General features: G+C 45.3%; 2 protein-coding genes across 3 annotated transcripts in view; both read right to left on the reverse strand.

The window, feature by feature from the left end:
- Positions 1-599: 599 nt before the first annotated feature.
- LOC115196669 (interleukin-17C-like) lies at positions 600-1,579 on the reverse strand. The gene is made up of 3 exons (XM_029757511.1): positions 1,490-1,579; positions 1,086-1,339; positions 600-879 (listed from the first exon to the last, which is right to left on the reverse strand). The coding sequence occupies exons 1-3, from the start codon at positions 1,514-1,516 to the stop codon at positions 630-632; spliced, it is 531 nt and encodes a 176-aa protein (XP_029613371.1). The 5' UTR covers positions 1,517-1,579; the 3' UTR covers positions 600-629.
- A 5,016-nt stretch (positions 1,580-6,595) lies between these two features.
- The window catches only part of LOC115196862 (zinc finger CCCH domain-containing protein 18), a 37,773-nt gene continuing 21,636 nt past the window's right edge, over positions 6,596-22,732 (reverse strand). The window contains exons 10-19 of one of the 2 annotated variants that reach the window (XM_029757826.1): positions 21,044-21,232; positions 20,749-20,874; positions 20,467-20,562; positions 19,110-20,123; positions 10,941-11,051; positions 9,415-9,614; positions 9,057-9,286; positions 8,540-8,639; positions 8,224-8,323; positions 6,596-7,653 (exon numbers count right to left, since the gene is read on the reverse strand). In XM_029757826.1, the coding sequence (XP_029613686.1) occupies positions 7,452-7,653; positions 8,224-8,323; positions 8,540-8,639; positions 9,057-9,286; positions 9,415-9,614; positions 10,941-11,051; positions 19,110-20,123; positions 20,467-20,562; positions 20,749-20,874; positions 21,044-21,232 (2,368 nt within the window). In that variant the 3' untranslated portion in view covers positions 6,596-7,451. The remainder of the gene's footprint in view (positions 7,654-8,223; positions 8,324-8,539; positions 8,640-9,056; positions 9,287-9,414; positions 9,615-10,940; positions 11,052-19,109; positions 20,124-20,466; positions 20,563-20,748; positions 20,875-21,043; positions 21,233-22,732) is intronic. The other variant, XM_029757827.1, reaches the window with a different exon arrangement.

A 22,732-nucleotide genomic window follows, 5' to 3' on the forward strand; every position in this document is an offset into this window, starting at 1 on the left:
TATATATATATATTATTATTATTTATTTTTTATTTTTTATTTAATTTAACCTTTATTTAACTAGGCAAGTCAGTTAAAAACAAATTCTTAATTACAATGACTGCCTACACTGGCCAAACCCGGACAACGCTGGGCCAATTGTGCGCCGCCCTATGGGACTCCCAATCTTGGCCGGTTGTGATACAGCCTGGATTCAAACCAGGGTGTCTGTAGTGACGCCCCAAGCACTGAGATGCAGTGCCTTAGACCGCTGCACCACTCGGGAGCCTGTGGCGCAGCTGATGGGAAAACAGCAACAGAAGAACACATTGATGTTGAAAGGAATAGGCTGGCCTATTAACAAAAGTCACCACAAACCATATATAAATAAACAGCTTGAGAACATAGCTAGTTCAATAAATAGTCAATCTGACATGACAATAGTCAATCAAATAAATACTATCTTGCAACATAAATACTGTACAAATAATTTTGTCTAATATAAAAACGCATGTACTCTCGATAGCTTATTATCCATAAGCATATTAAGTGTAATACTTTCAATAGCGTAAGTGCATTTTAAAAACAAACAACCAAATGTGAAACATGTCAGGACAGTTTGTGTAAAAAATGTCTTCTATGAGAGGCAATCATATCCTACTCCTAACACAGGTGCAGGCAATGGGCACTTTGACAAAGTGTGATGTAAGTGAGTATTTTTCTGGGTTGTTCAGGCATACGGTCTTCATCAAAACCATCTGGGTTTGCTCTATAGGCACAGAGTTATATGCATGATGTTGGGCCCCGTGGTGTCTGGGCCCTTTAATGATGAGGCATCCCTGGCATAGACATTCAGCAACAACAATCTTCTCAGGGAATCGTCCCTCCATGCTATCGATGCTAAGGGAAAAGTGGCAATCCAGTTATCAAAATAGCCAATTATTAATCAATAAATAATGCTATCCGAAAATGTATTTCCCAACCATATGGCATGCACATTTACTCAAATGATGTTACTGTCAGACTGATAATATTATGAATGCATGGTTAAAACAATGTTCGACCTATCAAAAGGTATTTACTTCGAGTAGAAAGAGATGCCTTACCTGTACCGCCAGGGGGAGACTGAACGATTGTTGTAGTCTACTGACTGTGAACGAAGCACAGTGGGGCAGGTCTTCTTCATACCCAGTTTGTGATACTGTGTTTCATCAATATGAACATCTGTCTGGTACCGGTTTCGGTGAAGGATCTTGAGAGCTCTATGCTCCAGTTTTTCTGTACTGAAGCATCCCTTATACTTGTGTGCCTCTGATGTCCATGTACATTTAGCAATAACAAGTCCAAGTAAAATTAGAGTCTGCAAAGGAATGATGAAATAAATTAATCAAAAACATTTGGAAATTTCCATTTGAATAAGGCCTACCCATAAAGATGGATCAGAAGGCAACCCAACATTAATTGAGGTGTATACACTTCATTCCATCAGGGCAGTCAATCTCTCACTTACCTGCATAATCTTGAAAAGGCCTGGCATGTTAAAATATCAAATATCTTGGTAGTAGAGGAGCCCAGGTGCTTTTGCTCGGTTTGTGCCATCATGCCCATGCTCCTACAGAATTTATAGGCAAGTCCACTATCTGCTTGGGGAAACCCGCATGTAGGAGGAAATGGAATATTGAGTTCCCTGCATCCTCTTTCCTACAGTGAGTGTCTACATTAAGATTACATCACCTGTTATTAAATTAATTTATATGAGCTCATGTGATTTATACTATAGCTTATACACATATAGATTTTTTTTATCTGATGTAATTACTATATTGACGCTGACGATAGATCTAATATCAGACAACCTGCATCCCCTAGTCATTTATGACTGACAGTAATCTTACTGATATGTTCTCAGTCAAGACAGAAGCTAGGAATTATGAAGAAATGTAACAAAACTGTTCATTAATACATACAATGCTAAAACTGATTCGATCTGCATCCATCTATAAATGTAGCCCAATTGTGGCTTATGCTACTACACCTTTTCACAGTTTTCTACTAATAATAAATGTAACATACTGTATTCAATTATACATTTTTTAAATTATGGTTAATTTAGTTGTTAGACCAATGGGCTTTTGCTTTGTTGATGATTTTGCTTTGTTCATCAGAGCATGATGCTTAAATTCTCATTACAGTATATTTAGCTGCTTCACTAGACAGCCTCATCAGCCTTCCTACAAGACCACAACTTTCTCCTGCAGCCTGGGTCTTCCCACTCTGATGCAATCAGTGGTTTTCATCAGGACAGCCACTTAAATGGTTTATTCTTTTTTTCAAGTGTATGATTATAGAGAACAAATTGACAATGATGTGAAGTATTGCTTTTTTTCTCCAGCTCTTCTCAATTGATAAACTGTTTTATTTGTCCCACATTTTTAGTTGACACAGGAGTGTATATTTGTGCGTTTGTGACAAAAGGCTTCTAAATAATCTATTTTGATAAAGCAAAACCATCTGAGCCTTTTCCTTCTCTCCACACCCCCCATCTGATGATTTTCCTTCACTACCATCAAATCAAATCAAATTGTATTTTGTCACATGCGCCGAATACAACCGTAAAATGCTTAGTTACAAGCCCTTAACCAACAATGCTGTTCACACTGAGCAAGTCGATGCCACAGATTCCCGAAAGTATTTTTAATTTGTGTTTTTCCTGATTTAATTCTTTCCAAAAAAGGTGGTTCTTGAACAGCATGAGGTGTTTGTACAGCAGTGAGAGATAGGCATACAATAATGCCTTATCAGTGCATTGTAATAAACTATCAGGTGAGATTGTCAAAATGCCAGGTATTCTCACCATCAAGCCAATACATAGGCAAAGAGAAATCTGGAAAGGACTCCACATGGTACAGTAAACTAGCAGAAGTCAACATGCTTCATTATAAATAGGTAGTTTTCTTTGTGATAAAGTAGAAGTTCCCTCCATCTGCAAGCTAATGAGCAGCAGATAAACTACTAGTGTGCTTCTTCTAATACATTCTGGTCATGATGAAACTGACCCTAGACTATCAATCTGCCGCTGAGTAACATGTCTAAGAGATACAAATTCACATCTGCCACTTTGAAAAGGCTCGGTGAAAAGATGAGTCTAGCCCAATAAGGGCAAGTACCATGAATTTTCCGATGATCAAATCCCTGCCCCAAAGAGCAAACATATTAAATCAATAGACTTATACAATGAAACTTTCCAATGCTGGTACCTTGAACTTTCCAATGTTTGTTTCACTTTCCAATAATCAACTGTTAAATCAGTAGACTTGCACCATTGACCAGTTCAGCTGGGCTCACATTTCCACCTTGACTTTCAGTAAATTATCATGACATGTCACCTACATGGAAACACATTTAACCTTAACCCTCCCGCTGTCCTCGGGTCATTTTGAGCCTCCCGCTGTCCTCGGGTCATTTTGACCCTCCCGCTGTCCTCGGGTCATTTTGAGCCTCCCGCTGTCCTCGGGTCATTTTGACCCTCCCGCTGTCCTCGGGTCATTTTGAGCCTCCCGCTGTCCTCGGGTCATTTTGACCCTCCCGCTGTCCTCGGGTCATTTTGAGCCTCCCGCTGTCCTCGGGTCATTTTGACCCTCCCGCTGTCCTCGGGTCATTTTGACCCTCCCGCTGTCCTCGGGTCATTTTGACCCTCCCGCTGTCCTCGGGTCATTTTGACCCTCCCGCTGTCCTCGGGTCATTTTGACCCTCCCGCTGTCCTCGGGTCATTTTGAGCCTCCCGCTGTCCTCGGGTCATTTTGACCCTCCCGCTGTCCTCGGGTCATTTTGAGCCTCCCGCTGTCCTCGGGTCATTTTGACCCTCCCGCTGTCCTCGGGTCATTTTGACCCTCCCGCTGTCCTCGGGTCATTTTAACCCTCCCGCTGTCCTCGGGTCATTTTGACCCGACACTACAGCAGTGAAAACAATCACCTCCATGATATTATGCATCTTGAAATTTGATGACTTGTCCTAGACTGACCCCAGTAGTGCAAAAGTGAAGGGGTACATGTCCTTACATGTCCAGACATATGGAGCAGTGAAAACAATCCCCTCTAGGATATTATTCAACTTGACATTTGATGACTTGTCCTAGACTGACCCCAGTAGTACAAAAGTGAAATGTTGCCTTTATTCATGTATCCGTGTAAGCTGTAGGAAACAACAGATACTAATATTGTCATGGGTACATGTCCAGACAAGTCTGTACATGTCCGGACATGTGGTCTTGTCCAAGGTGCTGAAGCCATGACTGTGTGTTTCACTGCTGAACAGGTTCTAGAACACAGTTTTTCAAATGTCCAGCAAGACTACTCTGATTCTGAGGAGGAAGTGGAGGATGTGTCAGAAGATGAAGATGGGGAGGAATACAACCCAGAGCACGATGCATCATCTCCAGAAGAAGAGGAAGAAAAACTCCCTCAAGCTGAAAGAGAGACTTTCCTGTCAAAAAATGGCAAAATCAAATGGTCCTCAGCAGCATAGCACAACCAGGGCAGAATGGCAGAGCATAAGGGCCTGGAGATGACCCCGGGACCCACAACGTATGCCGTTTCCCATGCCCATGACATGGCCTCGACATTCTACCTGTTCATCACACAGGCAATAGAAAAAAAATCATCCTGGACATGACAAATCTGGAGGGTTTTCGAAAATATGGAGACAGCTGGAAAGGGATGGATGAGACTGTCCTGCATGCCTACATAGGGCTGCTAATCTTAGCAGGTGTATACAGGTCCCGAGGTGAGGCTGCAGCTAGTCTATGGGATGCAGAGAGTGGAAGGGCGATTTTCCGTGCCACCATGCCACTCAAATGCTTTCACACTTACTCAAGACTACTACGATTTGATGACCGTGAGTCAAGACCTGCAAGACGTGCGACAGACAAACTGGCATCCATAAGAGAGATCTGGGACAAGTGGGTGGAAAGGCTACCAGTCCTCTACAACCCAGGGCCTGACGTGACAGTGGATGAGCAACTGGTTCCATTCAGAGGTAGTGTATATAGGTTATCTAGGTATATCTAGGTTTCTTCCTAGGTTCTGTCCTTTCTAGGTTTTCCTAGCCACCGTGCTTCTACACCTGTATTACTTGCTGTTTGGGGTTTTAGGCTGGGTTTCTGTACATCACTTTGAGATATCAGCTGATGTAAGAAGGGCTTTATAAATAAATATCAATTTATATCTCTTCTTGCCAAAGGACGTTGTCCTTTCCGGCAGTACATGCCCAGCAAGCCAGCAAAATATGGGATCAAGTCATGGGTGGCCTGCGACGCCAAATCCAGCTATGCTTGGAAGATGCAAGTCTACATCGGGAAGCCGACCCGTGGAGGCCCAGAGAAGAACCAGGGGATGCGGGTTGTGCTTGATGTGACAGAGGGGTCACAATGTCACGTGACAATTTCTTCACCTCTTATGAACTCGGACGGCAGCTCCTGAAGAGGAACGTCACCATGGTTGGCACAGGTCGAAAGAACAAGCCTGAGCTCCCACCTGCACTGCTTGCGTCAAAGGACAGAGAGGTCTTCTCATCAAGGTTTGCCTTCACGCCCACCACCACTCTAGTTTCCTACCTCCCAAAGAAAAACAAGAATGTGTTACTTCTGAGCACACTGCACAGAGGCTGAAATTAGCCATCACCAGGACAGGAAGCCCGCCATGATCCTAGACTACAACTGCAACAAATGAGGTGTGGACAACCTAGATAAGGTGATTGGAACGTACAGCTGCAAAAGGATGACTGCCCGCTGGCCCCTGGTCATCTTCCACAACATCATTGATGTTTCCTCCTACAATGCCTTTGTGACATGGAGAGAGATCAACCCTAGCTGGATGCCTCGTAAGCGCAACAAGAGGAGGGTGTTCCTGGAGCAGCTGGGAAAGGCACTTGTAACTCCATTCATCGAAAGAAGGTAGCGTCTCCCCCGCACAGACGCATTTGCATCAGTTGTGAAAGCTGTTCAGAGGGCCAGATCTCATGATCAACCTGAGGAGCCACTAGCCACTGCCCAAGCTGGGGCAAGTAAGAGGTGTCAGATCTGCCCACCAAAGGACTCTAAAACACATACTGTGTGCTGCAGATGTAAGAAATATATCTGCAAAGGCTGTGCACATGCATACTGTCACACATGTGCTCATTGGGGGTTTAGTCAAGGCGGGTCAGTTTGACCTGGAGCACACGGGGTGTATACAGAATATGAGGACAACGGGAGGGTTAAGATAGCTAGGAGGGACAACCACAAATCTCAGTCATTATTAAAGTCAGTGCTAGTAGGGGCAAAAAAAGTTCATTGTGAAGCAGAATGCATTCGTGATGTCCTTGCCCCACCCTTGAAAGCACCAAATTGTGTCCTGCCCATTGACATGCATACGATCTGCAGTAATCATGATGAGATAGTCCAGGTGCTTTAATTATATTTGGTAGTGAAAATGTATGTTAACATACAGTACATGAAGCTCCATCTCTTGTGAGAAACAATATGAAACAAGCGATTGAAGAATTGATCCATCAAAGTCATGTAGGATCGTGGAAACGTAGCAGAGTGAAGGTGTGGAGAGAAGGAAAAGGCTCAGATGGTTTTGCTTTATCAAAATAGTTTATTTAGAAGCCTTTTGTCACAAAAGCACAAACATACACTCCTGTGTCAACTAAAAATGTGGGACAAATAAAACAGTTTATCACTTGAGAAGAGCTGGAGAAAAAAAGCAATTTGTCAATTTGTTCTCTATAATCATACACTTGAGAGAAAAAAAAGGGTGCTTGTCATATGCTCACTATGATTGAAAACAGTATGTAAAATACACACTGTAAGATAACACAATGCACAGACCTAGAAGAAGAAAAGGTTAAGATGGTTAAGTTGTGACCACCATGAACAAGAGGTCCTTTGAGCGTGTTTGACGTTTCTCAGTCTGAATGAATACAGATGCTAAATGTTTGTACAGAGAACCAGTTGGGAGCCTAGAAGCGGTTTCCAGGATTTTTTGAATCAATTAGGGCAAGACCAACTCCAAACCCAAAATAACAAAAAATCTAATAAAAATAAGACATGAGAGATATGAGACAGTAAAAGGGGCAGACAGAGCGAGTGGATCAAAAGTATATAAATTCACCTTATCATTGAGACAATGTCAAGATTCTCCTTTCTCATTAAACAGACAAGAGAGAGCAAAAATGACACCCTGCTACTAAATTTCTTCAGTACTGTAAAATCATCAAGACAACCTCTCTCTGAGGGCAAACAAGCAAAAATGTTTTGGTGGCCATTTTGTTGAGGAACAATTACACAATAGCCTTTACATTTTGGGACAGAAACCTTTTTAAAATCTCCAGAGAACGCTAGGCGTCATTAATGGGATTGGTGATTTATGTCCCTTGATGCTTGATGTTGCCTGGGTGACGTGGGCAGACAGGCGGGCGGGCAAGGTGAGGGTTATTTCCCAGGGATCTTGGCCCTCTTGCGGGCGATGGCGTCCTCCACAGCTTTAAGCTGTTTCAGCAGCTCCTCACGACGGGACAGTGTGCTGCTAGGCTTGCCTGAGCCCGGGCCGACTGGGGGCTGCTTGCCTGAGCCCGATGACAACCCCCCTGGACCTTTCCCAGACGACTTGGGTGGTGGGGACAAAGGACGTTTTCTAAACAGGGAAATCACAAGGTTGGGTTTAGAGCCACACGCCTACGACAATTTACAAGGGTTATCATGGGGATACATCTACCAGGGTAGAGATGATACCTGTAGATTTGGCTCACATTGTATGAGTTTTCTACATGGTGTGGCACCATGGTCACATGCCCTATGTATTATAGGTGTTTATAAACTGGGTGGTTCTAGCCCTGAATGCTGATTGGCTGACAGCTATGGTATATCAGACCATTTGTATGGCAAAACATTAATTGTTTTAGGTTTATGGCCAATATACCATGGCTAAGGGCTGTGTCCAGGCACGCTGCGTCATGCATAAGAATAGCCCTTAGCCGTGGTATATTTGCCATATACCACACTCAGGCCTTATTGCTTAAATATCATATACTTCTGGGATTCCACTTTCGTGACTTGTTCCACATTCAAAACAAAGGCTTGTGGTTGCGCTAACATTTTAAAATGACATCACTACTGCAGTGGAGAAGGGCAGCACCAACAAAGAGGTGGCAGGTTAGGGTCGTGTGTGTGATCTGGGGTGAGAAGCAGCACAGAGGGCACTTACCTTTCTCCCGGTGGGGGCATGGGACGAGGGCCCTGGCCTCTGGGCCGGTCCATTCTAGGAGAGAGTGGGGGCCGTCCAGGCATCCTCCTGTCACCACGACCTGCAGGACATCGAGGGGAAGTTGATTACCAACAATACAACAGGGACGTGTGGACAGATCATAGAGAATGCAGCCTATTGTGAGGTTTCTCTGGTGTTGGATTTCCACATTTGGGTTTACTGAACCACATATTTGTGTGGTGTGCATGTCTGTGTGTGATTTCCTTGGGAAGAACACATTCATCCCTGACTTTTCTGGACAGTTTGAGGCCCTCACCTCTCTCAGGAGACATTGCTATCCTCTTGCTGAGGGGAGAGGTCGGCCTGTCCTTGTCTGAAGGCATGTATCGCTTCCTGTTACCCCGCTCTGCCTGCTGCTACAAAGTGAGAGAGAGCCATGGTTCGTCAGACATTCAACAAGCAACAAATGCAAAATGGAGTACATTAAATTGAGATCAAATCACATCTTCAATGGTGGTATTCAAATAATGTTAGTATATCAGTTAACCGAGAGTAAATGCTAGCGAAAACAAAAGTATTGTATACAGAGGCTTGATAATAATAATATGTCTACTTATTCAGTCTCACTGATAACATCCCAAGAGTATGAGGAAGTCAGACACTGACTGTCCTTCCTCAAAGTCAAAACCCCGTAATGACATCAGTGTCACAGGGTGTGATATTAGTGTAACTCGTATCTACATCTCCAGAGAACTTCGAAGACTCATCACTTGTAGTCTACCTGAGTTGGGGTAAGAGAAGTTGACTTCCAACAGTAATCCAGTATTAGTCACCTTGTTGAGGAGCGTGAGTTTGATGTCTTTGTGCTGGCCGTAACCTCCAGGGGGACCCACGGGGGGTCCATGCGGCGGGTGTATGGGGTGGCCGCCAGGACCATGGCCCCTGCTGCCAGGCCCAGACCTGGGCATGGGACCGTGAGTGTTTCTGGGAGGGAGGCCTGAGGGATCCATCTTTCGCCGGTCCTCCCTGGGGGGATGGGGCTCATCTTTCTTAGTGGGCTTCCCTGTGTGGAGAGCACTACGTATGTCACCAACAACCACTAAATGCTGCGATTGTGTTATAGCTGTGTCACACCAACCTAAACACAATACAGAGTGAGTCAAGAGTCTATAACAAAAGCCTGACCACTACCTTTGTCCTTGTTGGGGCCCCTGTCCCGTGGTGGGCCCCTCTCCTTGCGGGCATGGGGGTGTCCTGGGGTTGGGGAGCGGGAGCTGGCTGACGACACAGGGCTGGCCAGGTCGGCGTACATGTCATCTGAGTCAGCGCTCCTCACAGAGCTGCTGCTGGAGGCCGAGGACACGCTAGACACACTGCTCACACTCAGAGACCTGCACAGAGACCACACAGAACACAGGGAAAGAAGACTCAGTGCTGCGCCACAAAAACACATTGTTTACACGTAGTTTAACTCATACATCACAGTAAAAATATATATATTTTAGAATGAGAAAAAAGTAATGATTACAACACACACGGACAAGAGGGTAACAAATGAGTGAATGGTAGGGCAACATGGAGAAGAAATCAATCAAACAGATGAATTACAGTCAAGATGAATGAAGAGAAGCAGAGGTACAGGGAAAAGAAAAGGCTGATAAAATTGACGTAGTACCTGGATTTTCTACAAAGTTGACCAGTGGATAATAGCAAGAAGAGAGAAAGGATTCAATACATGTCCGTTTCAAAGTGCTTTACTAAACACCATAATTGCCAGCTTTTAAAGCAATCATATGTCTTTCTATATGTAGTTTGTTCAGTGTGATATGAAAAGAAACCAAGTAACAATCATATACACATCTTGTCGATTTGGAGGATTACCAATATCCTAATAATTAAGCTGTGGGCGGATAAGAGTACCTGTTCAAAGGAATACCCGTTCAGCATTACTTCCTCAGACGTTACGTTATACTTTATTCTGTATTTGTGTGTAAACCAGTGCAATGCTCATTAATCCTGAGGTGTAAAGTACTAAAGTAAAAATACTTGAAACTACTACTTAAGTAAAAATAGTACTACTTAAGTCGTTTTTTTGGTATCGCTACTTGACTATTTAAATTTGACAACTTTAACATTCCTACATTCCTAAAGAAAATTGTATTTTTACATTTTCCCCTGACACCCAAAAGTACTCGTTACATTTTGAATGATTAGCAAAGACAGGAAAATGGTCTAATTCACACACCTGCTTCGTTTGTAAATGATGATTGAGTGTTGGTGTGCCCCTGGCTATCCGTAATTTAATAATAATGGTGCCATCTGGTTTGCTTAATATAAAAATGTTATACCTTTATTTAACTAGGCAAGTCAGTTAAGAACAAATTCTTATTTACAATGACGGGCTACCGGGGAACAGTTGGTTAACTGCCTTGTTCTGTGGCAGAACAACAGATTTTTACCTTGTCAGCTCAGGGATGCGATCCAGCAACCTGGCCCAACGCTCTAACCACTAGGCTACCTGCCACCCCATTCCCAATATAAGGAATTTGAGTATATTTTAGCAATTACTTTTAGACTTTTACTCAAGTAGTATTTTAGTGGGTGACTTTCACTTTTACTTCTATTAAGATATCTTTACTTTTATGCAAGTATGACAATTGGGTACTTTTCCACCACTGCATTTACCCAGTAGTGGAAGTAGGATCTGTTATTTCTACCTGGACTTCTTGGATCCGGAAGGTGAGATGGATGCAGAGGAGGAACGGGATCTTGAGCGAGAGCTGGAGCCAGAGTAACTACTGCCACTCACACTGCCACTGACCGTCTGCCTGGAGCAGGGGAATAGAAAGACAGGAGAGGGGGGAAAAAGGTATATATTTGAGTTAATGAAAAGATCAGCATACTTTTAATAGTAGATTGTACATCACTGTAACAACGCATCAGTCCCATTGCATAATTGGCAAGGGTTTATAGGTCATATTCATATAATAGAAAACAAACTATTGTCCCTGTAGAGGAGGAATGGAGTGTGGTATCACATATGATGGAAGATTTTAGTCAGAGCAGGAGTGTTGTTGTAGAATGACTGTGAGAAGGCCACTTCTGGTGACTTTTTAAAATGACATTCTACTCCAAAATGCATGAACATTTAATTATGTTGCCACCAACTGAAATAGAACTGATGGGCGACTCTGCACTGTAGGGAGATTATGAGGAGCAAGCGGTGGCTGTGTGCCCGTGGCGCTCATTCGCTCCACTGCTCTCTCTGTTTACTTATATACATTGTAACGTGTCACTGATCTTAAAGGGATGCAGTTTGAAGTTAGTGTTAGCGCAATGACTTGAGTCTAGCACAGCTAGCTGTTCCCATAGACCTCCAGTCAGTGTGCTAGAAACAGCGCAAACGCTTGTTAGCGACTTCCTTTTAACTGCACACAGAGACAAATGGTGTCCATGAGTTCATGACTTAATTGCCAAAATCTCACCATATCCCTTTAAAAGCGCATCCCGGCAGATTTCTTTTAAATATAGGAGAAACACTAACATAAACTGACTGACAATACAAGTTCACCCGAGAGGAAAACCCAGGAAACAGCCTACAACAGCATGTCTTCAAGTCCTACTCATCTTATCAAGCTGTCCTACTCCTCTTATCAAGCTAACCAACTCTGCTTGCCAAACTAAGCAACATATAATATTTTGTTAAACCATGAACAGACAGAGTAGTGCCAGGTTATGGTTGTGGATTACAATCGGCACTACGTGAATAGTTCCATTGAAACTATTCTGACACCACAGGAGATCTGTGCAATCAATTATATTACTGTACTTCCGCGTCCTCAGAGCATGCGCAGACCAGCTGGCTGGAGTGTTTACAGAGATATTCAAATCTCTCCCTATCCCAGTCTGCTGTCTCCACTTGCTTCAAGATGTCCACCACTGTACCCAAGAAAGCAAAAGGTAACTGAACTAAATGACTATCATCCCATAGCACTCACTTCTGTCACCATGAAGTGCTTTGAGAGGCTAGTTAAGGATCATATCACCTCTACCTTACCTGACACCCTAGACCCACTTCAATTCTCATACCACCCCAATAGATCCACAGACGATGCAATCACCATCACTCTGCACACTGCCCTATCCCATCTGGGCAAGCGGAATACCTATGTAAGAACACTGTTCATTGACTATAGCTCAGCATTCAACACCATAGTACGCTCCAAGCTCATCATTAAGCTTGGAGCCTATCTCTGTGCAACTGGGTCCTGGACTTCCTGACGGTCCACCCCCGGGGGGTGAAGGTAGGAAACAACACCTCCACTTCGCTGATCCTCAGCCCAGGGGCCACACAAGGGTACATGCTCAGCCCCCTGTTCAACCATGAATGTGGGCACACTGCCTGCCACTGTGGGCACACTGTCTGCCCTCCAGGATACCTACACCACCCGATGTCACAGGAAGGCCAAAAAGATCATCAAGGATATCAACCACCTGAGCCACGGCCTGTTCCCCCCGCTATCATCCAGAAGAAGTCGTCAGTACAGGTGCATCAAAGCTGGGACCGAGAGACTGAAAAACAGCTTCTATTTCAAGGCTATTAGACTGTTAAATAGCCATCCCTAGCCGATTACCACCCGGTTACTCAACCCTGCACCTTAGAGGCTTCTGCCCTATATACATAGACATGGAATCACTGGTCACTGTAATAATGGAACACTAGTCACTTTAATAAATGTTTACATACTGCTTTACTCATCTCATATGTATATACTGTATTCTATTCTACTGTATTTTAGTCAATGCCACTCAGACATTGCTTGTCCTAATATTTATATATTTCTTAACTCCATTCTTTTACCTTAGATTTGTGTGTATTGTTGTGAATTATTAGTTATTACTGCACTGTTGGAGCTAGGAACAAAAGCTTTTCGCTACACCCGCAATAACATCTGCTAAATATGTGCATGTGACCAATTCAATTTGATTTGCCTGTTCTTGTGCCAAGTGACCATGTATAGTCGTAGCCAAAAGTTTTGAGAATTACACAAATATTAATTTTCACAGTCTGCTGCCTCCGTTTGTATGATGGCAATTTGCATATACTCCAGAATGTTATGAAGAGTGATCAGATGAATTGCAATTAATTGCAAAGTCCCTCTTTGCCATGCAAATGAACTGAATCCCCAAAAAACATTTCCACTGCATTTCAGCCCTGCCACAAAAGGACCAACTGACATCATGTCAGTGATTCTCTCGTTGAGTGTTGACAAGGACAAGGCTGGAGATCACTCTGTCATGCTGATTGAGTTTGAATAACAGACTGGAAGCTTCAAAAGGAGGGTGGCGCTTGGAATCATTGTTCTTCCTCTGTCAACCATGGTTACCTGCAAGGAAACACGTGCTGTCATCATTGCTTTGCACAAAAATGGCTTCACAGGCAAGGATATTGCTGCCAGTAAGATTGCACCTAAATCAACCATTTATCAGTTCATCAAGAACTTCAAGGAGAGCGGTTCAATTGTTGTGAAGAAGGCTTCAGGGCGCCCAAGAAAGTCCAGCAAGCACCAGGACCGTCTCCTAAAGTTGATTCAGCTGCGGGAGCAGAGCTAGCTCAGGAATGGCAGCAGGCAGGTGTGAGTGCATCTGCATGCACAGTGAGGCGAAGACTTTTGGAGGATGGCCTGGTGTCAAGAAGGGCAGCAAAGAAGACACTTCTCTCCAGGAAAAACATCAGGGACAGACTGATATTCTGCAAAAAGTACAGGGATTGGACTGCTGAGGACTGGGGTAAAGTCATTTTCTCTGATGAATCCCCTTTCCGATTGTTTGGGGCATCCGGAAAAAAGCTTGTCCGGAGAAGACAAGGTGAGCGCTACCATCAGTCCTGTGTCATGCCAACAGTAAAGCATCCTGAGACCATTCATGTGTGGGGTTGCTTCTCAGCCAAGGGAGTGGGCTCACTCACAATTTTGCTTAAGAACACAGCCATGAATAAAGAATGGTACCAACACATCCTCCGAGAGCAACTTCTCCCAACCATCCAGCAACAGTTTGGTGACGAACAATTCCTTTTCTAGCATGATGGAGCACCTTGCCATAAGGCAAAAGTGATAACTAAGTGGCTCGGGGAACAAAACATTGATATTTTGGGTCCATGGCCAGGAAACTCCCAAAACCTTCATCCCATTGAGAACTTGTGGTCAATCCTCAAGAGGCCGGTGGACAAACAAAAACCCACAAATTCTGACAAACTCCAAGCATTGATTATGCAAGAATGGGCTGCCATCAGTCAGGATGTGGCCCAGAAGTTAATTGACAGCATGCCAGGGCGGATTGCAGAGGTCTTGAAAACTCTTTGCATCAACTTCATGTAATTGTCAATGAAAGGCTTTGACACTTATGAAATGCTTGTAATTATACTTCAGTATTCCATAGTAACATCTGACAAAAATATCTAAAGACACTGAAGCAGCAAACTTTGTGGAAATTAATATTTGTCATTCTCAAAACTTTTGGCCACGACTGTGCATGGAGGTTGGTGATCACTTCCAAAGCGCACTACGTAAATGAAATGAACATAAAAGCACAAATATTAGTACTTAACTACTTTTCACATCCTTTCGATATTATAAACCACTAAAAGTGGAGATCAAAGAAAAGCATTCATACAGTAGCCTATTCAAAATGTACGCATGCATGGTATGAATTTAGGTAAAGGATCATGTCCCACTAAATAGAAGGAGTCAAGCAAAAGTGTAAAAATGCCATTGACTATGAATCATTGCTGAACAAAATGACTAACATAAAAAGTGTGGTCAAGTCATTTTACATGGGAGGACAATGTGTCTTTAGAGCTGCAGGACCACTGGACAAAAAGTTTTACATGAGGTTTTCCACAGGGAACACCACGCCACACAAAGTGTGAGCCTAGTGTATTCTACCAAGGCAGGCAGAGAAACCACAGCCAGTGGCTCGCCCCCACGCTGTCCTTTCCTTCCCTTCTACAGCACAGCACCAGACCTAGGTTCTTTCCGATGAAGGCCCAGCCACAGCGTCACCTGACCCTGAGACAGAGGATAGCTCTTCCACCAACACACAGCAATGCTCCCGGAAAAGGCCCCTCCTGATGCTAATCTAGCTACCATACAAAGTGTCTTTGTGAGCTGAGGGATACCGGTCATGCAAGTTCAATAAAAATAAAAAACACACCCACACACACACACAAATACGCCTGGTATTAGGCCTACCTGTGAAATACAGCCTGAAAATAAGGTAAACAACTTGATTTGCAAAAGATCAAAATGAGACCCAGTGAAGTCTCTAGCTAGTGGAGCAGCAACGGAGTTCACTGCAATAAGATAATATACTCAACAAAAATATAAACGCAACATGCAACCATTTCAAAGACTTCACTGATTTACAGTTCATATAAGGAAATTATTCATTAGGCCCTAATCTATAGATTTCGCAACTGGGAATACAGATACCAGAAAACCAGTCAGTATCTGTTGTGACCACCATTTGCCTCATGCAGCGTGACACATCTCCTTCGCATAGAGTTGATTAGGCTGTTGATTGTGGCCTGTGGAATGTTGTTCCACTCTTCTTCAATGGCTGTGCTAAGTTTCTGGATATTGGCGGGAACTGGAACACGCTGTTGTACACGCCAATCCAGAGCACCCCAAACATGCTCAATGGGTGACATGTCTGGTGAGTATGCAGGCCATGGAAGAATTGGGACATGTTCAGCTTCCAGGAATTGTGTACAGATCCTCAAGAAATGGGGCCATGCATTATAATGCTGAAACATTAGGTGATGGCGGCAGATGAGTGGCACTTTAGGAAACAGCAGAGGGAGCACCCCCCATCCACATTGACGGGGCAGCAGTGGAGAAGGTGGAAAGTTTTAAGTTCCTTGGCGTACACATCACTGACAAACTGAAATGGTCCACCCACACAGACAGTGGTGAAGAAGAAGCAAAAGGAGGCTGAAGAAATGTGGCTTGTCACCTAAAACCCTCACAAACATTTACAGATGCACAATTGAGAGCATCCTGTCAGGCTATATCACACCACAGGGCTCTCCAGAGGGTGGTGCGGTCTGCACAACGCATCACCGGGTGAAAACTACCTGCCCTCCAGGACACCTACAGCAACCAATGTCACAGGAAGGCCAAAAAGAAAATCAAGGACAACAACCACCCGAGCCACTGCCTGTTCACCCCGCTATCATGCAGAAGGTGAGGTCAGTACAGGTGCATCAAAGCTGGGACCGAGAGACTGAAAAACTCTATCTCAAGGCTATCAGACTGTTAAATAGCCATCACTAGCAGAGGGTGCTGTCTATATACACAGATTTGAAATCATTGGCCACTTTAATAATGTTTACATATTTTGCATTACTCATCTCATATGTATATACTGTATTCTATCCTATTCTACTGTATCTAAGTCTATGCATTTCTCATCTCATATGTATATACTGTATTCTATACTATTCTACTGTATCTTAGTCTATGCTGCTCTGACATTGCTCATCCATATATTTATATATTCTTAATTCCATTCCTTTACTTAGACTGTGTGTATTGGGTATATGTTGTGAAATTGTTAGATATTACTTGTTAGACATTGCTGCACTGTCGGAACTAGAAGCACAAGCATTTCGCTAAACACGTGTATGTGACCAATAAAATTTGATGACAATGGGCCGTTGGATCTCTGTGCTTTCAAATTGCCATCGATGAAATGTAATTGTGTTCATTGTTCATAGCTTATGGCTGCCCATACCATAACCCCACTGCCACAATGAGGCACTCTTTTCACAACGTTGACATCAGCAAAACGTTCACCCACACGACGCCATACAGGTGGTCTGACGTACTGCCAAATTCTCAAAAACAACATTGGAGACAGCTTATGGAAGAGAAATTAAAATGATATTCTCTGCCAACAGATCTGGTGGACATTCCTGCAGTCAGCATGCCAACTGCACGCTCCCTCAAAACTTGAGACATCTGTGTTATTGTGTTGCATGACAAAACTGCACATATAAATGCAACATGTAAAGTGTTTGCCCCATGTTTCATGAGCTGAAATAACAGATCCCCGAAAATGTCCATACGCACAAAAAGCTAATTTCTCTCAAATTGTATGCACAAATTTGTTTATATCCCTGCTAGAGAGCATTTCTCCTTTGACAAAATAATCCATCCAAATGACAGGTGTGGCATATCAAGAAGCTGATAAAACAGCATGATCGACACAGGTGCACCGTGTGCTGGGGACAATAAAAGGCCACTCTTAAATGTGCAGTTGTTTCACAAAACACTGCCACAGATGTCTCAATTTTGCTTACTGCAGGAATGTCCACCAGAGCTGTTGCCAGAGAATTTAATGTTGATTTCTCTACCATAAGCCACCTCCAACGTTGTTTTGGAGAATTTGTTATTACATTCAACCGGCCTCAACCGCATACCACGTGTAACCACGCCAGCCCGGGACCTCCAAATCCGGCTTCTTCACATACGGGATCTTCGGAGACCAGACACCCGGACAGCTGATGAAACTGAGGAGTATTCTGTATGTAATAAAGCCCTTTTGTGGGGGAAAACTCATTCTGATTGGCTAGGCCTGACTGCCAAGTGGGTAGGCCTATGTTCTTACTGGGGAAAACAGTGTTTGGTTTCCACCAGGCATAATGGGACACATCTCATCCAAAAAGTTCAATCAAGTTTGACAAAAAGCACCTGGAAGAACATCAAGACCCTTGGAAGAATGTTCTATGGACAGATGAGTCAAAAGTATAACTTTTTGGATGACATGGGTCTCATTATGCCTGGTGAAAACCAAACACCGCATTCCACAGTAAGAACCTTACACCAACGGTAAAGCATGGTGGTGGAAGTGTGATGGTTTGGGGATGCTTTGCTGCCTCAGGACCTGGACGACTTGCCTTAATAGAAGGAACCATGAATTCTGCCTGTATCAGAAAATTCTACAGGAGAATGTCAGGCCATCCATCTGAACGCTGAAGCCGAAGCACAGCTGGGTCATGTAGCAAGACAATGATCCAAAACACACAATCAAGTCTACATGAAAATAGCAAAAAGGTATACACATTTGAAATTTTGCAATGTCCTAGTCAAAGTCCAGACCTAATCCCAATTGAGATGTGGCAGGACTTGACACAAGCAGTTCATACTTGAAAACCCACAAATATCGCTGAGTTAAAGCAGTTCTGCATGAAAGAGTGGGCCAAAATTCCTCCACAGCGATGTGAGAGACTGATCAACAACTACAGGAAGCGTTTGGTTGGAGTCATTGCAGCTAAAGGTGGCACAACCAATTATTGAGTGTAAGGGGCAATTACTTTTTCACACAGGAGCATTGGGTGTTGCATACCTTTGTTTACGAAATAAATGAAAGAAGTATTTAACTGTTGTGTTATTTGTTCACTCATGTTCCGTTTATCTAATATTAGGTTTTGGTTGAAGATCTTTTAACATTCAGTATCAAAAATATACAAAAGTAGAGAAAATTTGAAAGGGGGTAAATACTTTTTCACAGCAATGTACATGAACTAACAGCTTCGGGGAATTAATGTAATTTTTTAATTAATTATATAGACTAGACTGAAAATACCATTATTACAATATTTTTTTCACTGGCCAAAGCGGGCCACTGACATGAATGATTAACTGGCCCGGAGGGTTTCCAAAACATCCCTAGGCAAGCGGGCAGCCCTGTATGTCGAGCCCTGTTGGTATACACCGTATATCATTGGAAAACCTTGAGATTTCAGGTTGGCTGTGTTGAATGTGACAAAGGAAGTTGTGATAGACAGACGGCCATCTCTGACCAAATGTGTACTTCTGTCCTACCTCCTGGGTGGGTTGTGCTGCTGCCGCTCCTTCCGTCGGCCCTCCCGCAGGTTGAGGGGTTTGCCCCCCTCCCGAGGTGACATGGGTCGGCCACCCTCCCGAGGAGGCATGGCTCGGCCCCCCTCCCGAGGCGGCATGGGTCGGCCCCCCTCCCGAGGCGGCATGGGTCGGCCTCCCTCCCGAGGCGGCATGGGTCGGCCCCCCTCCCGAGGCGGCATGGGTCGGCCCCCCTCCCGAGGCGGCATGGGTCGGCCCCCCTCCCGAGGCGGCATGGGTCGGCCCCCCTCCCGAGGCGGCATGGGTCGGCCCCCCTCCCGAGGCGGCATGGGTCGGCCCCCCTCCCGAGGCGGCATGGGTCGGCCCCCTTCCCGAGGCGGCATGGGTCGGCCCCTCTCCCGAGGCGGCATGGGTCGGCCCCCCTCCCGAGGCGGCATGGGTCGGCCCCCCTCCCGAGGCGGCATGGGTCGGCCCCCCTCCCGAGGCGGCATGGGTCGGCCCCCCTGACCATCCCGAGGAGGCATGGGTCGGCCCCCCTGACCATCCCGAGGAGGCATGGGTCGGCCCCCTTGACCCTCCCGAGGTGGCATGGGTCGGCCCCCCTCCCGGGGCGGCATGGGTCGGCCCCCCTGACCCTCCCGAGGCGGCACGGGTCGGCCACCCTCCCGAGGCGGCACGGGTCGGCCCCCCTGACCCTCCCGAGGTGGCACGGGTCGGCCCCCCTGACCCTCCCGAGGCGGCACGGGTCGGCCCCCCTCCCGAGGCGGCACGGGTCGGCCCCCCTCCCGAGGCGGCATGGGTCGGCCCCCCTCCTGAGGTGGCATGGGTCGGCCCCCCTCCTGAGGTGGCATGGGTCGGCCCACCTCACGGGGCTCGCGGGAATTGCCAGGCTTAGCCCCCTCTAGGGTGGGTTTGGGGGGTTTCCCAGGCTGGCCTGGCAGTGGTGGGCTTGGAGCCTTCTTGGGGGGAGCCTTCTCCCTACCAGGAGGGGAAGGTGCACCAGGTTTCGACGGGATGCTTGAGGATGATAAGGCATTGGTTTGTTGTTTGGCATGCAGCATTCACACACGTCACATCCATGAGGGAAAAACACATGCTTTGTTCAAGAGACAGTGATTCTACAGACTAATACTAGAAGCATGCTAGCTACATGTCTAAGATGAACAATACAGCATGTGCATTACATGCAAACTACCCTATTATTATGTAAGACTTTGAAGTACTAATATTGATTGACTCAGTATCTATATTGACTCGAAACATGAAAAGAAAAGTACATATGATCTGTGTGAGTTGTGTATGGAAGTGCACAGCACAACTGATGAATATACAGTATGTCTATGGATGAGTATAGCTTTACCCTTTGGGCCCTAGGGCCAGCGGGGCCGCTGCTTTATTCTTGGCGTTTCTCTGTGCTGAAGGGGTCGGAGAGGGAGACGAGGAGAACGACCTGGACCTGCAGTGAGAAACAGGAGGCCACGTTTAATACAACCCTAAGTCATCTCCGATCCATGATACATATCAGCTCTCTTATGGGAGACCTGAGATTACAGGTTACCATGCTCTCAGTGAATGGGTGTCCTATCCAACAGACAGTGTTGTGGGGGTGGACAGACAGACAGGCAGAGTGTGTGTTATGGACCTGGAGCGGCTGCCGCTGAAGGAGCTGTGCTGGGAGGAGTGGCTGGAGTACGAGCTGAAGGACGAGGTGCGAGAGCGAGACCGGGATGAACCGGAGCCTGTGTAGGAGGAAGAGCGGGACGAAGACCTGCAGAACAGAACCCACAGTTAACCTCACTCTTTAACACACACACACACAGAAACCCATAGTACTCAAGTAGATATAAATGACTGCAGAATAAAAACGTTGTTTTAAAGTGTTGATTTAAGGTGTTACCAGAGTACCAGACTAGAGGTAAGGCTGAATTGAAAGCTACCTAGAGGAGTTGGACAGTGAGACAGAGGATCCAGAGGGCCGGTGACGCCGGCGGCCCCGCGGTGGTGACCCGGACATGCCCGGACGTATCCTGGGGGATTTAGACCGGCGCCAGGGGTCCTTCCACTCATCTGGCCGCTTGGACATGGGCATCAGCTCTGTTTTGAGAGGCGGCTCCATCATCGGCCGACTGGGAAGAGGGGTTGAGAGAGGCAATCAAATCAATCACACGTTTAGCAATAAAGCATCACAAATGAATGAGACAGAATGATACAAAATAAAAAGGTTCAATACACTGTTTTCATTCCTCAGTTTATGTTCATTACATAGTATGGCATGACATCCCTTCAGTTATTCCCAGGTAAGAGAAACAAAGACACTGAAATCACAACATGATGCGTTGCAACATTCCTGGAGGAGATGAGCGCAGAACAAGCTGTCACGGACCTTATCTGATGACCCCCCAAAAAACTATTCGCACATTCAAAACATTCTGCACTAAAGACTGTTTCTGTGACGGCAAAAGAATGTTCAGTGACGGCACCAGTCCAGTCACTGACTGATTGGAGGTTAATTAAAGGGATGCGATGTTTCACTGTCCTCTCTGGAGAGTCTAAGGTATGGATCAGAGCTGTTTCAACACTGGGAATCTCTCCCATTTCCTCGGCCAAATATTTGGACAGGCGCTCAAACAGAAAGTCTCAACAAACCCAGAGCCAAATCTGATGCTGCAGTGTAAACACACAGCCTAGACTACATCATATGCTGATGCCATGTTATGCACTCATCTAGGCCATCATATCACAGTTCCAGTACTTGTACGGCTGGGTATAACCTAAATGTAGGCCTAACCTCTTTTGAATTGAAAGACAACAGCTCTTTGTTGCTTCTTGTGTGTGGCGAAGATTCCGGTATAGGAGTTTCCCAACCTGAACATTCGCGCTTTCATACAAAGCTAGTTAATAAGGTTTGTTTACCAGAATGTTTAAAAATAGGTGTGGGGGCCTCTCGAGTGGTGCAGTGGTCTAAGGCCCTGCATTGCAGTGCTAGCTGTGCCACTAGAGATCCTGGTTCGAGTCCAGGCTCTGTCACAGCCAGCCGCGACCGGGAGACCCATGGGGCGGTACACAATTGGCCCAGCATCATCCGGGTTAGGGGAGGGTTTGGCCAGCCAGGATGTCCTTGTCCCATCGTGCTCTAGCGACTCCTGTGGCGGTCCAGGCTCATGCACCCTGACACGGTTGCCAGGTGTATGGCGTTTCCTCCGACACATTGGTGCGGCTGGCTTCCGGGTTAAGCGGGCATTGTGTCAAGAAGCAGTGCGGCTTGGCTGGGTCGTGTTTCGCAGGATGCACGATTCTCAACCTTTATTTTATTTTGCGTGCAGGGTTCAACATTAACACGATGGCAAGTGGATCTTGTCAGTCACTGGCTCGACAGGGCCACTAACTTTACAGAGCATTTTTGCATTCCAGTTCAACATTTACTCTTCATTCGGAACATATTCAGACCCCTTGACTTTTACCAGTTTGTTACATTACAGCATTATTCTAAAATTGATTAAAAACAAATCCTCAATCTACAACACAATAATGACAAAGCGAAAACAGGTTTTTATAATGACAAAGCAAAAACAAGGCAGAGTTCATCTCAGCCTATGCTACCCTCCAGTCCCTCACCTTCTTGGCGC

This window comes from Salmo trutta, chromosome 7, assembly GCF_901001165.1.
Source record: "Salmo trutta chromosome 7, fSalTru1.1, whole genome shotgun sequence".
In the NCBI taxonomy this organism is placed as follows: Eukaryota; Metazoa; Chordata; class Actinopteri; order Salmoniformes; family Salmonidae; genus Salmo; species Salmo trutta.

Excerpts from the sequence above, each read along its gene's own strand:
- LOC115196669 (XM_029757511.1), bottom strand. The coding sequence starts at position 1,516 with ATGCCAGGCCTTTTCAAGATTATGCAG. Across the intron at positions 1,340-1,489 it reads GCCTTTTCAAGATTATGCAG|ACTCTAATTTTACTTGGACT; the intron begins GTAAGTGAGAGA and ends ATTCCTTTGCAG. Across the intron at positions 880-1,085 it reads GTCTCCCCCTGGCGGTACAG|CATCGATAGCATGGAGGGAC; the intron begins GTAAGGCATCTC and ends CTTTTCCCTTAG.